Genomic DNA, 15,429 nt, shown 5'->3' on the forward strand with positions numbered 1-15,429 from the left:
TAAAAAATAACAAACAATGATAAGTGATAGTACAGCCATCTACATGATTGTGCCAAAAAGTGCTTTTCATTAAGATTAAAATGCAATTTAAAGTTTTGTAGTTTATGATTGCTGGCCTAACTTGTTTGACCATTGTGTACCAAACAGTAATTATCTTCTCTTGGTTGATACGTGTAGATACTATTGACCTTGTTTCTAAAAGTCTTGACTTGGTTCTAAATACAGTACACATTTATATACTGTATCAAATGTAATGATGTTGTTGTTTTGTAGGATGGAGTCTGTGAAGTCTATCTTAAAAATGGGCTTGTGGTTGCAAAGTCAGTCAATGCTGAAGTAAGGAGCAAAATGATCTATAATGACGACAGTAGTCATTATGTGTCTTTATACAGCAACAGCAGTGGGTAAGTCGCATAGTATGGTTTTAATAGAAAAGAAATGTATGCCATGCATTTTTGTGCTTTAGATTTCTATCAATTTGTACCTCGTCGTTTCAGAGTCATAGTCTTAGAGCAGCTGCATCCTGTGTGAATCCTAACTGTGTCTTGTTTCCCAGGTTGCTTCTCTATGTGGATGATGACTTGATGAAGACTGGGCCTGTGCAGCCAAAAAGGTCCAGACACCGGCGGCAGGCACAGCTGGGGAGCTTCTATCTCGGTGGCTCCCCGACCTCCGGCAGTGCCCCCAACCTCACAGGGTGCATCAGCAACCTGTTTGTCAAACGGTGAGGAACGTCATGTGTCCGATAGACTCCCTGCCAGTGGAAATTAAAGAGATAATAGGGGCCACCAGTTGCTCCGCTACATTCAGAAACCCCTTAATCTGCTCTTCGTTTGGTTTCAGAAACAATATCATGTATTATTGTTTATTCCAAATGCAGAAGTAGTTAAGAATGTGTTTCTTTTATTAAACAAATTTGTTTTTTACTGATAATGATGGGCAGGATGGTGCTTTCTTTTTCAAATAGTAAGCTATATAAAAGTCCTTGCCAAGATTTTTAAAATAATGCATGGCAACATTTATTTGAAGCAGATATTTCATAAATATGACACAGATGAAGAAGGAAAATAGTAGAAGAACCAAAATCATTTTAACATCTTGAATGTAAGAACCAAGCAATTCACTTTAAGTGCAAATATTTTGAGGGTCCTTTCTCAAAGCAAGATTGATGGGCAGTTCCACCTTCTGAATAAAAGCTGACTAACTTGATGCTTTTTTTGCTTAAAAAATATTCCGGAACAGAAAATAGCTGCTAATGTGTTACTGTAGTAATAGGAAAAAATAGTGAAAGGCGAACAAGGAATAAAGCAATGTTTTCTCTTCTGTTTGTAGGAATCAGATCTCACAAGAGGTGGTGGATTTGCTCCAGTCGCATCTCGTAAACGTGTCTTTGAACTGCGCAAACAGGAGGAAGCCCTTGCCGATGTGGGCGTCTCCAAGAGGCCACAAAGCTTCTAAGGTAAGACAAGTCAGAGAGTTCCTGTTCCGCCTTAAAACATATGCAGCCCAAAACTGACTGGCTGTGACCTTCTGTATGGATTTTTCTCTCTGTGATGAGGATTGAGGGGGGCGATTTCCCCATTTATTCATCCTGGTAACTGGAGCACAACTTCCCCAGCTCTGTTTAGCATGTACTGCACGTATGTCAGTTATTTAAATTTCATGGTATTAAACGATATCGTCTCACCATAAGACAAGTTACACACAATATAAGAAAGTTTAGTCTGTTTACTTAATTGATACCTAAAGCACTTTGCAACTGTTAATTTTCCAGTTGTGGTTTTCTCTTCACAAGTACTGTATGACACATGGTGCTATTGTCATTCGCTTAAACACTACATTTAAATTAATTGTCACAGTCCATGACATATCATCTGCAAAGATGTTGGGTTTTCAGATTCTCCCGTATTTATCATATTCATACCATAATGCCACAGTGTCTCAGCTCTCTTTGTTACCAAGAAAAGTGATTCTTCTTATAGAAATGTGCACGCAATTTAAGGAATTATGTCCTGTGAAACATCTGAAAAAATATGTGGATTGTTGATCAGTGGAAAACAAGTTCAGCATATTTATTATTGAAACTAAAACAAAACAAAATGTTTCCCTGCCCTCTTGAGATACTATGATTTAAAAGAACAATAGGTAAAAATGTAACACACAGACTGCAACCTAGAAAGTACTTACTACTTTAGTAGTGAGAGTTTTGTGGTAGTGATTCAGTAATGATATTGGTTGGTTCTCTAATCTTATTCAGAATTCTGTAATGTGTTTACTGCAGTTGTAGTGTTATGAGAAACTGGGTCCATATGCAGTGTATTATTTTTATCATTTGGTATTTATAGCAGTGTATAAAGCAGTGAATAAAAAGTCAGCAAGATGCCTTTTATGCCACTTACTGTCATGTTTAATCCTGCTTACTAGGTCCATTCCCAGGCATCCTTAAATGTGCCCAGGAATCGCAGTGTGAGGGGGTCTTGCCAGACAGAGCAACCTAGACGCATCACAGCAGGACTGCAGTTCAGTGGTTCCATGACAAGCCATCTAGAATTCAGCACCACGCCAGTGGATTTCAAGACAAGGTACTGTGTACGAGCTCATCCATCTTCTCGTTGAGACGTTTTGAGGGGTTAACCTTGTACAGACTACTATCATGAGTATTCTAAGCAGATCTAAAACTTTCTCAACATCAAACAGATTCCACTTTTCAATGGACATCCATCTGAACTCTTCGGATGGTCTGATACTCTACATCTCCGGAGAGAAGGAGCACAATGTCATGACTCTGTCTGTGGTCAACGGGCACTTCGTCCTGATGGTAGATGGTGGAAGAAGGAAGAAGACTGAAATCAGAAGCAATAAGAATTACAATGATGGACTGTGGCACACAGTGAGTTTTCTTGGAGCCACATATGATTTGTTTTACTTTTTCTATTCTATTTTTGTTAATGGTTGAAGGTTCATTGCAGGTTACCGCAAATAAAAATAGTGGGACCGTTATAATTAGTGGAACCGTTTGGGAGGGGGGTTCACCCTGTTGTCAGTGTGGGTCCTAATGCCCAAGTATAGTGACAGGGACACTATACTGTAAAAAAGGCGCCGTACTTTGGATGAGACCGAGGTTCTGACTCTTTGTGGTTATTAAAAATCTTAAGGTGTTTTTTTTTCAAAGATTAAGAGTGTTATCCTGGTATCCTATCCAGATTTACCCCTGGCCTTTATCAATCATGGCCTCCTAATAATCCCCATTTGTGAACTGGCTTCATCACTCTCCTCCCCACTGAGAGCTGGTGTGTGGGAAGCTTACTGGCGCACTATGGCTGCTGTTGCATCATCCAAGCGGGGGCTGCACACTGGTGGTGGTCGACCAGAGTCCGCATTACCTGTAGCTTTGAGTGAAATGTCCAGAAAAGCGCTATATAAGTTTAACTGAGCACCAAAAAATGCAAAGAAGAGCCTGAAAGTGAAATGTAAATATGCATAGGAATTGAGCTTTAATCAACATTCCCCTTTAAATTTGGTTTAATAATCAAAACCACAAAATCAAACTATATTTAATATGTGGTGAATTTGGGTGGGCGTAGGTAAGACTTAATCTGTTTGATTTTTGCTTGTTTCAGGTGTTTGTCAAGAAAGAGAAGGATAAAGTCCGCATTGTGACCGATGGACTGGATGTTCAATCAAAAAGGCTTCCAGGTGGTGCAAGGATGTCACTCAGCTCACCTTTTTACGTAGGTGGGATCCCAGCAGGAAAAAGCAGGAAACTCTCAGCTGTAAGTGGGATTGTTAACATTATAAGCAATTGTGCTGCCAATGTGGAGCAGCTATAGCTATAGACCATATAGAAACACTACACAAATTACAATTAAATTAGTTATTAGTTTACTACTAAACTACTACTATGGCTTAAAATAATTTGTTTGTTTTTTTATAACTGGGTGTTATCTACATCATCATTCCCAGAAAAGGATCCTCAAATGCAGAGATGTTTATTTTAAAGATCTCTTTAATAAGTAGAAAACACAACTTATTGAAATGTTAATACATCAGTGTTCGCATGATTAAGAAACTGAAATAAGTTGTCGAACACTTAGGGTTTGCTTTTATGTGCAGAAATGTGTGAAACCATTTTTTGGGGGCGGGTGTGTATTGAAGAGTTTGCACCACAGAGCAGTGCTGTACAGCACATAATGAAAACTGATCCATAGTAAGTTTCCTGGATTTAAGCACTTGAAGAAGGCTCCACAGCCAAAAAATTGCATCTCTTTCCTTTTCTTTTCAGAAACCTTAACTTGTTTCATAGTTATATTCATATATTACCATTTGCTAACGACATCAGGCACGTTTAGTTTCAGTGTTTTCTGTAGGAGATGTTACAGCCGGGGTGAAGCAGCTTTGTGAGGAGGTGATCGTCTTTCTGCTTCCAGGTTGAGGGGCGCGGTTTTGTGGGCTGTATCAAGGGGATGAAGCTGGACAACGTGCCCCTGGATCGCCCCTCCCGTTCACTGGGGGTGGTACCTTGCTATGAGAAGAGTCTGCAGCCAGGGGTGTACTTTGCCAGCGAAGGAGGGCATCTCACTCTTGGTAAATATTGCAATACGATGCCCAATCACTGCAGTTGGAATGCCAACTCCTGTGGTCCTCTTCCTATAGCTTATGACTCAAACAGAATTATGCTTGCTGTAGCGTGAGAACACCAGTATTTAAAATGAGTGCTAGAATCCAAAGCTTGGATTATTTTTCCCACCACAGAAAAATGGCATTCCAGCATTCATCTTCATGTGCCACGTCTATGCTTTTCTAAATGCTGTCGAGGTAGGGAGAATTGTGTCAAGTGCCTGATAACCTGCATTAATTAGTTCATATTGATTGGTCCTGTTTCACAGCTGTTTACTGCTTATAAAAGCTATAGGAAAGCCTGCAGCTCACTGGTTGTTAACTATGTAGTTCAATCTACTGTATATCTAAGACGTCCCATACCAAAGTTTGCCACAGCAAGTTTTTTAATATATTTTTGCAGTTTTAACCTGCATTAACTTTGTTCTGTCTTGTTCTCTCATGGTATCATGCTTTACTGGACCTCTTTTGGACAAACTCTACTCCTATTGTGATTTTATTGTACGTTACATAGCACACTTCTTTACCAGCAATTATTGTCCAACTGCTTACCTCCCTTTCAATAGTAATCAGCACTCGTTGTGTCTGCACTAGATTTATTTAGTGAACATTTTATTCTTCTGAACAAAAATCACCTTAAAAACCTAGAGGGTGAATATTGTATTCTCCATTCCATTAAAACAAAAGAATACCAACAGACACCTAATCTAACTTGGTGAAAATAAATCAATCTGCAACCATGGCAAACACCCTCCATGTTTACCATCAGTACTTCAGCATGAGTGAGCAAAGAGGCAAAACTCTGAGTGACTGTGATGTTGCATGAAAACGGCATGCATTCGTTTGTCATTTTTAAAAGAACGCTTTTTCCACTTATAACTGGAAAAGAGGGGATGTTTAAAAGTATGAAAATAAGCATCGAAAACCAAGTGCCCTAGCTTTACACCACTTATATCAGTTTGGATCATGAGCTGTCGGTACACCATTAAAGGAGATAACTGGGAATAGGTCGAACTCCTGCCCGTTGCCTCTGTTTAGGTTTGTCTGAAAGTCAGAAACGTGACAAGTGTTTTGTATGCTGTTCCTTCCAGATGACTCCTTTGTAACTGGTCAGGACTTTGAGGTGGTTCTGGAGGTCAAGCCTGTAACCAGCACAGGCTTGCTGCTTCATATTGGAAAGAATAAAGGACAGTTTGTCTCCCTCTACATGGCAAACGGCGAGGTAAACTCCTCTTAATCTCCTGTAAGCCATTGAGGTCGGCAAAAATGTTTTTGCACAAAGAATATGTCGTGCGGGACATGCATATACAAAAGATCAATATAAATATAAAGGTAACACTGTACCAAGCCTTTCCAAAGGCATGTATGCTGTAGAATTGTGAGCAGTGGGTGTTAACAAGTTGAAACCAAATGCCTTATCACTTTCTAAAAGATAACTTCCATAGACAGGCCTGTGAGTGGATGCCTAGGTGACATGTCCACCTGCTGGAGAAATGTTGTTATTACAATTAAAATGGGGAGAAACTTTGCATGATCATTTTGTGTAGTGCATAGTTCAGATGTTGCTAAACTGATGTCTTACGCACCCCAAAACCTCAGCTAGTGGAAAACAAACCATTGATTCGCTTCTCTTTGAGATCTGGAACTCAGAAGGTTCTGCTAGGGCCAGTTCTTCAAGAACTTTGAAAAATACATTTTATGAAAAAAAGTAAACCGGTAAAAAGAATGTAAAATTAAATCTGCTGCATGCATCATTCTGCACAGGTTCTTTTCACGGTCGATAATGGTGGAGGAGCGTTCTCGGCTTCGCTGATCCCAGAGGAATCCCTTTGCAATGGGAACTGGCACCATATTGCAAGTAAGGCACTCATCCGATCGCCAGATTATTAATACGCACATGCAGCACAAAATGAAGCCTGTAGTCAACATAGCTTGTCAAGGCTTCCAGTCTCGCTCTTCCAATTCTTTTGCGAAACAGGAAGAATTGCTGGGCAGATTTTAAAGGAACAATGTTTCTCTCCTGGATTGATTTTCAGTTGTCAAGAAAAACAACGTCATCCAGCTGGATGTGGACTTGGAAAGCAATCACACAGTTGGCCCGCGAGGATCGGTTTCGTCACGGACTAGAGCGATGGCGTATTTAGGAGGCGTGCCAGGTGAGGGGGCATTGAGGGTGGGTCTTCAGACCATGCTTTTGTAGTTTTCTGTGGGATACCAAGCAGCTGCTATTTACCTCACGTCACATCACTCCTTCTTAGAGCTGTGCAGTTCACGAGCCATTGATTCTGTTCTCCATGGAAAAAATCACTTGAGCGAATCAAATGTATTGGTTCAGTTTTCCCTCGGACTTTTGATTAAGTCCTTTCTTTTCATGAAGTCAATCGGCTCAGGGTATAGAACTGAGTATTGAACCAAGCGAGGAAATCATTCCGTTCTAATCTCAGAGCCCAGAGAACAGAGGTAGGAATTAAACTGGAGTCCAATGTAATTAATCCATCCATTGTCTAACCATTTCATCTAATTCAGGGTCTCAGGGGATGCTGTCCAGACTATTAGTTTCACATTGGATATTATTTTCCATTTTGCTTTGGAAATGAGTAACCCTCATTTCAGTAATTATGTTTCTGAATATAATATTTAGTAGTAGTATTATTCAGTGACTCAACCCCCTCTCAGTAATTGACTCATTCACTGGCTCAGCTTTAGTAGTACTATTTCATTCAAGTGAATTGGGACATCCAATGACAAAAAGTGAATGAATCTTTTGAATTGATTCAGTTAATTAAATTAATCGCTTCACTAAAATGAATTGAACTGTCCAGCTATACTCATTAGCTTGCAATGCCATACATGTGAAAAATGATTTCAGGTTCATTAGTAGAGAGATCTGGGAAATTAAAATTAAAAAAAGTGCTATTTGTATATTAATTGCATGGTTTCATGCCTCCTCCACAATTATCAACACACAGCTTTAAGAAACTGATACTTAAACATCTTTTGTATTCAATTTTGCCAGGTAGAAATTAAGCACATGAAGGATATGTTTCTCCAATGAAGAGTTTAATTACAGGTTGTATTTGATAACCCAGGTGTCACGTAGGTTAAGGTACAAGACATACAGCAGCTGGGTTTCTAGCTAAAGTAATCTTTTCTTTCTTTTCCCAGATACAGTTAAACTTCCTGGCCTACTTTCCCCCATGCCCTCGTTCCACGGCTGCATAAGAAGAGTTGTCATGAACCAGCTCCCTATAGATTTATCCAGGCCAGTATCTATATACGGTGCAGTTGGCCTTAAAGGATGTCCAGTTGTATGAATATGGAAATGCTTACCTTGTTCATAGGATTTTTATGTTTTCACGCTTGGGTGATGGGGCTCTTTGAAAGCATAGGTTAATTTAAATATTTATAATTTTATTGATCTTTAATTTTATTCTGAACATCACTGAAGTTATTTTCAAGATTTCAAACCTACACTATTAATCAAACCTATGCAAATTAAAGGGGGGGGGTGCGGGCTTAGGAACATGGGACATTTTTTTTTTTCAAAACTGTGGCTATTTCCTTCTCTGTAACTGCAGTGGTGTTGGAAGCGCTCAGTTATCCTAAATTAAATCCTTATTAAGTCCGGCAGCTCAGAGATCATTCTTTTAAAAAGAACATTTCATCTGCCACATTAGAAGGACTGAAATATTTTGAACTGGACAAAAAGCAGTGCTGCTCAAACAGGGTTTTGCCTTCTTTTGTTTGGTGTGACTCCGTTAAACTCGTTGCCTTTCTCCCACCAGGTCCACACCTGCACTGCCACCTATTTGCTGTATTTTAATTGTGAATTTATATTGCTTTGTTTGGTATAATGGGATAATATTATAGAAGAGGGTAAGAAAGACTGGTCTATATATGTCATTTTTATTTCAACCTGAAACAAATCAAATCAAATGCCATTCCCAAATCAAGAGTACAGAGTTAAGCTTGTGGTTATCCAAATCGTCCAAATAAAAATCCTTGTGACTAAGAAAATATGGAGTCTGTTATTCATTTTTTCTCCCCAGTGTGACAGAACTAGCAATGCATTAACTATAACACACTCTGAAATGAATAAAACTTGTTTTGGATAACAAGGACAATCCCGTACATGGTTACAATAATGGTTATTTTATTTTTATAAGTAGTACTGCCTTCAGCATAAATAAAGCACAAAAACCCAATCTTTCCTGCTCTGTGCCAGGAACAGGATAGTGTAGTGTCTCTAAGGTTGTGGCTTGAAAGAGCATGTCATAGTTTTTGCAAGCAATAATATCCCCCCCCCCCCAAAGTAAACAATTTTCACTATTTACAAAACAATGTAAACATCTTTCGTGCTGTTTGAAGACTATTTATTTGCGCCAAGCTTGGAACATTTATAAAGAACAATGAAGTAAATCTTCTAGACACACATAGGTGGACTCGCAAGCCCTAGCATGTAATAATGGGATGCAGGCGTGGATACCATCAGCAATACCTAATCCAAACTCATATCTTCTTCATCATCCTTCTTGTCCTTGGGGTCCCCCTCCTTTTTTTCTGCCTTACCATCGCCTTCCATTGCTTTTGCAAATGCTTCCACATCTGTAGATCAAAAGATCATCTGTCAACTGTGAAACTATACATTCCCCAATACTTTAAAAATGAAAAATGAATACATTAAAAATTAGTCAATTAAGATTGTGAAGAACATTCTTGGTGCCAAACTCTTATAATCTAATTAAATGCTCATTTTATGGTCACTTTTAAATAATGGCCTTACATTCCCATTGAATAACCAAAGAATAATAATTGGACACTTGCTCCGATTTCTAAAGCCAATTTCAGAGTTATTTTAATCCCCAAAAATGCCCTGATTCATAATGAATACTGACTGCACTGTCCAATGCTTTCATAATACTAATGTAAGAACACACAGAACACACTTGATGCCCCTAAACCTGTCGATCTTGTAAGGCAGGAAACAGCAGATATTCACCTCCTTTGTTCGCTGCGTCGACAGCCTCTGTGGGCAGTCCAAACTGGCTCATGAGAGGACCCAGCTGTCCTGAAGCTAATGCCGAGCTGAACATGCTCATAGCCTACAAGATATCAACAGAAGACAAAACTGTCAAAACAAAGACCCCTTTTAAAGCAGACAATATCAAAAAGCAGATGGTTAAATGGAGTTTTGAGCTTCTTTTAAAGGCCTTTTAAAGCCTGTATTTATATACTACAAATGTGGGGGGAAAAAGTTTTCTGGCCTTTGTGGTCAGTGCTTCACAATTCAGTACTTGGTCTTGTAGTAAAACCAAAGACTTCAGGGGGTGGAGCATGAGTGACCTGCTGGAACTGCGGCGAAGTCAGCGTGTTCTGGATCTCCTCTGCAGTCTGGGGGAGAGACTCTCCTGAAGGTAGGTATGGCAGCAGCCGCTGCTGCACTTCAGCATTAGCTAATATAGGAGCCATGACCTCTGGTGTCAGCACACTGGCCAGGTCCACTGAAAAACAACCCAAGGCAAGAGTATTGCATACCGCATCTCAGCATCATTGCATTAGTATATACATATGCACATACATGGAAGTGAGAGAAAAAGGAATTAAGATTGCACAATCCATCTCTCTACATGGGCGATGGTTTCATTTGATACCGCATTTATGTTTGTGGCCACCCTAGCTGCTTGTCTAAGACCACGAAGCATGATGTGCGATATCACCAGAGGAAGCTCTGATCTCCGGTCAGACTAGACTTGCCACACAGGCAGTACGTGTGCGACAAGCACGACAGTGACGATTCAGCAGGGTCGGCTGGTTTTTAACCCTGTGCAGCATGATGACACGGCTGCCTCGTGACCCTTCCGTACGACGCAGAGGAGCACGGCACTGCACCAGCGAGCACGATCTGAAATCCCCGCCTGACACTCACCCCCCTGTCCGCCTGCCGCCATGGCTGGGACGTTCATGGTAGCCAGGATGCTCTGCAAGTCGCTGAGCTGGATGGGCTGTGTGGGGCTGCCGGCGGTGGCGGCGGCGGCGGCGGCGGCGGCAGCCGGGGGCGTGACGGCGGTGCTGCTGGGCGCAGGGGTGCTGGGGGACGCGGTGGAGGGCGCCGCTGGCGCGATCGGGGCGGGAGCCTGGGCCGAGCTGATGCGGGTCGCGGAAGCGGCGGAGGATGGGGTGACAGCGGCGGACTGGCTGCGGGAGCTGAAAGCAAGGCAGTTTCTCGAAATCAACGTCAAAACAAGCCGGCGATGCCATTTCTTACAGCCTCCATTTTCAATGGAGATGTGGAACTTGGAACATCAAATAATAATAATAATAATAAACTTTATTTTATATAGCGCCTTTAAAGGTGACTTCTCAAAGCGCTTTACAGGATGACAATAACAATAAATAAGAAGACTACAACAATAAATAAGAAGATTTCACAAGATAGGACACAATTATAATTACAACAATACAACAATAACAACAGAGGAGACCGTGGAAGGTGGTATTAAGAAGAGCAGAGGGGTGAAGAATGGAACCAGTTAAGTAAAGGCTTTTTAAAGCCCTGGGCACTGCCTATTTGTAACACCACAACACTGAAGGAGAATGCTTCGGCTGGTTATAATTCACTGAACACATTTTAACACCTGAATCCACAATCTGAAGTTTCACGACATTGTGCGTGTGTTTCTGCTGCAACAACTAGGTGTGAACAAGGTTTCAGTCAAGCCGTTATTTACTTCGTGTCGGCAAGTTATACAATAAAAAACCCGGATTTTATTACCCGGAGGAGGAACTGCTTGTGGGCGGCCCTCCACTGCCCAGCAGACTCGCCAGCCCGGGCCCAGCAAGAGCACCAAGCCCACCTGACAACGGAAAACAGCTTTAACAAGTTTCACAGCTTCAAGACCAAAAACGTAACAGAGTTAATAAGACTAATTCTATGTAACCCTTTATTTTGAGTCATGTGTACTCATGAAGGAGGTAATGTACATGGAATTTCACTGGTGCTAAACCTTTGACCCACTTTACAATGGAAAGTTTTAAAGAACTACTACAAAATCATGTCATTAGCACTGGAGAGAAAACATTTTTCCTCCAGCTTAAAGGCGGATCAACACAGCAGGGATGCACAAGGCATTAGACTAACTACGAAAAAAAAACGAACTCTTCTCGTTCTGTGGGTAAAGTCGAAAACGAGTTCAGCAACTTCACGAGATGTTTTGTTATTAGGAAATTCACAAGAAAACGGAGAAACTCACCGAGTCCTCCAAGCCCTGTTGGTCCAATCAGCTGCATCAACTGGTTATGGCTCATATTACCCAGAAGGCTCTGCAGGCCACCTTCTCCTGTTAAAAGTTTAAAACTTTGTTAAAAGTGCATACCAGTTTTTACTGTTACAATCAGAGATTGTACTGTAACTCATGGCCTCGGTCAGAAGTTCTCCCCTCTATACCTCACCTCCTAAAGCGGAGAGCTCGTGGCCTCCACTGCCTCCACTCCCCAGAGCCCCAGGCATCGGGGGGTTGTTGAGGTATTCATTCACTTTACGGCAATACTCCTCATCTTTGTCGGATTTTGGCTCCTGGAAGAGGGAGGGAGAGTCATCAACCAAACAGGAAAACAACTTCTCTTTTTAAAACTTTGATTTGATGGCACTGAAAGCAATGAAGCACTGAAAGTCTTTTAAAAGAAAATAAGCCTATACATTCTGAGTGAAATGCAGACAATCTATTGGATTGGAACAAATGGAACAGGCTCTATAAACATGTTTGGTTTACGTACTAACTAAAAAAAGGCATTAACATTATAGTCCACCACGTAGGTTCCAAAGAGCTGCAGAAGGCCACATCTGAACTCCAATCTCATTTTCCCTAATCGCCAACACAGAGATGAGGCCCCTCGGGTTGCAGAGGCCTGGATAAAAACCTAGCCATGTTTTTGAATCTTATTTCCTGGGAAAAGCTGGACAAGGTCCTTGGATTGTTAATTAGCAACCAAATTTAGGCAAAATGGATTGAACTGCCTCCTCTTATTTGTAGCCTTACGTTCTTATCTGAGATCTAATAAAATGGCGTGCACAAGGTGATGAGAAATTACAAGGAAGGGCAAGTCCCAGTCATATTGGGATTCAAATGAGGCTGATTTACCTGCATCCAAAAGAACAGTCTCTTAGATCCTGCCTTGAACTTCAGCACATATACTCGGCCAGTAGTGCACTGAGTTACCCTCTTGAATTCACAGTCATCAGGGAAAATGATGAGATCCTGAAATGCATTGCAACATTATGATATTAACTTCCAGTAGTTTACATAGTCAGTGTCCACAGGTCAAATAATAACAGAACACACTCTGTATATCCACACTCTGTGGCTGAATGAAGTGAACATGTTGTGCTCAAAGAGGCCTTTCTAATGGACTAATTTCTAAATACATCTCAGAGCAAGGCTGTAAATTGGTTTCACAAATGGGAAATATTTCACAGAAGATTAAAAACAACTGTCAAGATTACTGGGATCCTGAAATTTAAAAGCCATTCTGATTAGCCAGTCTTGTTAAGATCGGGATTCATGAAATGCTGAATTTCCGTCTTGTTAAAAGCACAAGCTGTCTCCCAGAAACCACCAGGTTTTCCAAGGTCCAAAATGATTCTCAGTTCCAACATTTTTTGCGAGCAACAGGTGGGCCTGCTTACATCATCCACATTGCCAGTGGTCCTGTCCTTCCAGCAGAAGTGGATCAAAGAGTCGTCAGTCTGCTGGATGTAGACGAGGCCTTTGCGTTTGTCAGGAGTCACAGTGCTGCCTTTCAGGGTCATCTTCCCAGCCCTGAACTCCACCAGGTACTTACTGGAGGACCCCCGTGACCCCGACACCAGACTGGGAAACAGTGCGCCGGAAGACATGCTTGACTAGATGGGAGAAACAAACATCACAGGACTTCAAGGTTGCTTTCATGAAAAAGATGGAAAGTTTCCTGGTGAGTAAAAATTGTGAGCTTTTTATTTTTATTCAGGGGCAGCAGATCAATCTCCCGGCATTGCTAAACTGAGAGGGAGAAGGGAGAACGGCCCACGCTGAAACTATGTTGTTTTCATATTTGGGAAAAATGAAAGGTTATAAAATTGGGCGTGTTGGCAAACGTTTTATGAACGTCGGAGGGAAATCATCCATTTGTAAACATTCTGTTGCACCGAACACTGAAAAAAAAAAGAAACGAGTAAGCTCTGCTCTGAGGACTTTATACAGCTGTCTGTATCGGAATACACTAAAATCTATATAAACATTTTCTGTCCATAGAGACTCTGGTTCAGACATGCACGGCTGTATCCTGCTATTACAAAGTAGCTACGCCTGTAATATTACCAGACCAGGATCTCCTGCCAAGGGTGAGACTGCAGTTTTCCACGATTACATCCGTTCCTTAAGGTCGGCTATCCACAATTCCAGCTCCTGCCTTAAACCTTGTGATTTTTGTCCCTTTACGTTTCAGAATCAGAACATCATGCAGTAGGTTTTCAGTTTTGCACCCTACGGTACTAAATGTCCTACCGCATTCAATTAATCACGCAATGCTCACCTACTAAACCGCACAGAGGATGCTCACCAATTTCTCAAAATCAAATCGTAACTCGTCGATTTTAAAATATCAGGCAAACAATTACGAATATAGCACTACAAAATTACAACACTAATTACAGAAGTGGTGATTTTCTGTATCACGCTACCCGAACGCCAATCTTCAGATTAAATATTTTAATAAACCGGGCATACGGTACAAGCTCATCGTGCAACTTTACTCTGACGTTTAATTTGTATAACCGTACTCCTAAGATCCCACTTAATCGTTTTTTATTGACCGGTTTTGACTGCGTTACCTCTTTTGATTTTCAATCTTCGAAACAGACAATCACACACGAACACAGCGGAATGCAGGAAAACAAAATACCGCCCCTGGAGTCTGAATACGTCGTTTGATTGGCTGGACGAGATACAACCAGCTCATTGGTTGGATTAGGTTAGTGTCAATCGCGTGCTTTAAACGCCGTATATTTTAAAGTTAGGTAGAGGGGTTTTGCTGCGTCATAAACTCACTGCGCAATCTCTGAGAGAGAAGAACGCAAAAGAATTTGACAAAACTTTATTGGCACCCACCAACTAAAAACACTGGAAAAGCTTTACTGGTGGGCGTCAGATCCAAGATTCAAGTTCGTGGTGCCAAATCAGATCCACTGGTGCCAATTGGTTTACGCATTAGACTAGAAGTGGAAAGTGTCCCTTCATTACTGCAGAAACTCAGTTCCTATAATCCCGCTTAAAAAGTCAGTGTTAATTGATTATATTGTAATGGAGTTTCAAAGGTTTTACTACTTTAATAAACTGAATTCCACATTTTTAACTTTCGTCCTCACAGTGCTGATTTGAATATTACTTTACTTTAGTTTTATTTGCTAGATCAATAAAAGAAATCGAGATAATTTAACCATTCATACGCAAATCAGGGAGAAAACGGTACCAAAGGTATACATGTTCAGCGTTATCCATTCTTTTATTCCAGAATTGTGATATCCTTTATAAAATGTCCTCATTTCCAGGTGAATTGAGCTATTACTTTCTCCCTTCTCCCGCTGATTCATAATGAATGCTGCGGTGCTGCACTTCAGCAGTGGATGAAGCTGACCCCGTCCTTACATGTAAAACACTCTGGGATAATCAGCTGTATATAAAAGGAAAGAATCACAGCAAAACCACAAGAAAAACACAGCAGAATCAGATCATCATAGGCCAGTGACTGCTGAGTGGACCAGACTACCACTCCATGGTC

At 41.0% G+C, this 15,429-nt stretch overlaps 2 protein-coding genes across 4 annotated transcripts in view; one reads left to right on the forward strand and one right to left on the reverse strand.

Annotated features, from left to right (window-relative positions):
- Positions 1-8,634, forward strand: part of lama5 (laminin, alpha 5) — an 84,788-nt gene extending 76,154 nt beyond the window's left edge. For all 3 annotated transcript variants that reach the window (XM_088608254.1, XM_088608251.1, XM_088608253.1), the window contains 11 exons: positions 274-404; positions 557-724; positions 1,333-1,459; positions 2,425-2,582; positions 2,698-2,890; positions 3,621-3,773; positions 4,428-4,584; positions 5,709-5,839; positions 6,382-6,475; positions 6,654-6,773; positions 7,783-8,634. In XM_088608254.1, the coding sequence (XP_088464380.1) occupies positions 274-404; positions 557-724; positions 1,333-1,459; positions 2,425-2,582; positions 2,698-2,890; positions 3,621-3,773; positions 4,428-4,584; positions 5,709-5,839; positions 6,382-6,475; positions 6,654-6,773; positions 7,783-7,931 (1,581 nt within the window). In that variant the 3' untranslated portion in view covers positions 7,932-8,634. The remainder of the gene's footprint in view (positions 1-273; positions 405-556; positions 725-1,332; positions 1,460-2,424; positions 2,583-2,697; positions 2,891-3,620; positions 3,774-4,427; positions 4,585-5,708; positions 5,840-6,381; positions 6,476-6,653; positions 6,774-7,782) is intronic.
- Positions 8,635-8,968: 334 nt separating this feature from the next.
- On the reverse strand, positions 8,969-14,641 carry adrm1 (ADRM1 26S proteasome ubiquitin receptor). Its single transcript, XM_088608255.1, has 10 exons — positions 14,483-14,641; positions 13,301-13,516; positions 12,756-12,872; positions 12,067-12,190; positions 11,868-11,954; positions 11,390-11,471; positions 10,544-10,821; positions 9,961-10,118; positions 9,617-9,719; positions 8,969-9,222 (listed from the first exon to the last, which is right to left on the reverse strand). The coding sequence occupies exons 2-10, from the start codon at positions 13,508-13,510 to the stop codon at positions 9,116-9,118; spliced, it is 1,266 nt and encodes a 421-aa protein (XP_088464381.1). The 5' UTR covers positions 13,511-13,516; positions 14,483-14,641; the 3' UTR covers positions 8,969-9,115.
- Positions 14,642-15,429: the final 788 nt, after the last annotated feature.

Source organism: Lepisosteus platostomus, chromosome 15, assembly GCF_059453375.1.
Source record: "Lepisosteus platostomus isolate fLepPlt1 chromosome 15, fLepPlt1.hap1, whole genome shotgun sequence".
Classification (NCBI taxonomy): domain Eukaryota; kingdom Metazoa; phylum Chordata; class Actinopteri; order Semionotiformes; family Lepisosteidae; genus Lepisosteus; species Lepisosteus platostomus.

Coding starts and splice junctions, on each gene's coding strand:
- adrm1 (XM_088608255.1), bottom strand. CDS start 13,510: ATGTCTTCCGGCGCACTGTTTCCCAGTCTGGTGTCGGGGTCACGGGGG. Junction 12,191..12,755: donor GACTGTTCTTTTGGATGCAG/GTAAATCAGCCT, acceptor TCCCTCTTCCAG/GAGCCAAAATCCGACAAAGA. Junction 10,822..11,389: donor ACAAGCAGTTCCTCCTCCGG/GTAATAAAATCC, acceptor CCTTGCTTTCAG/CTCCCGCAGCCAGTCCGCCG.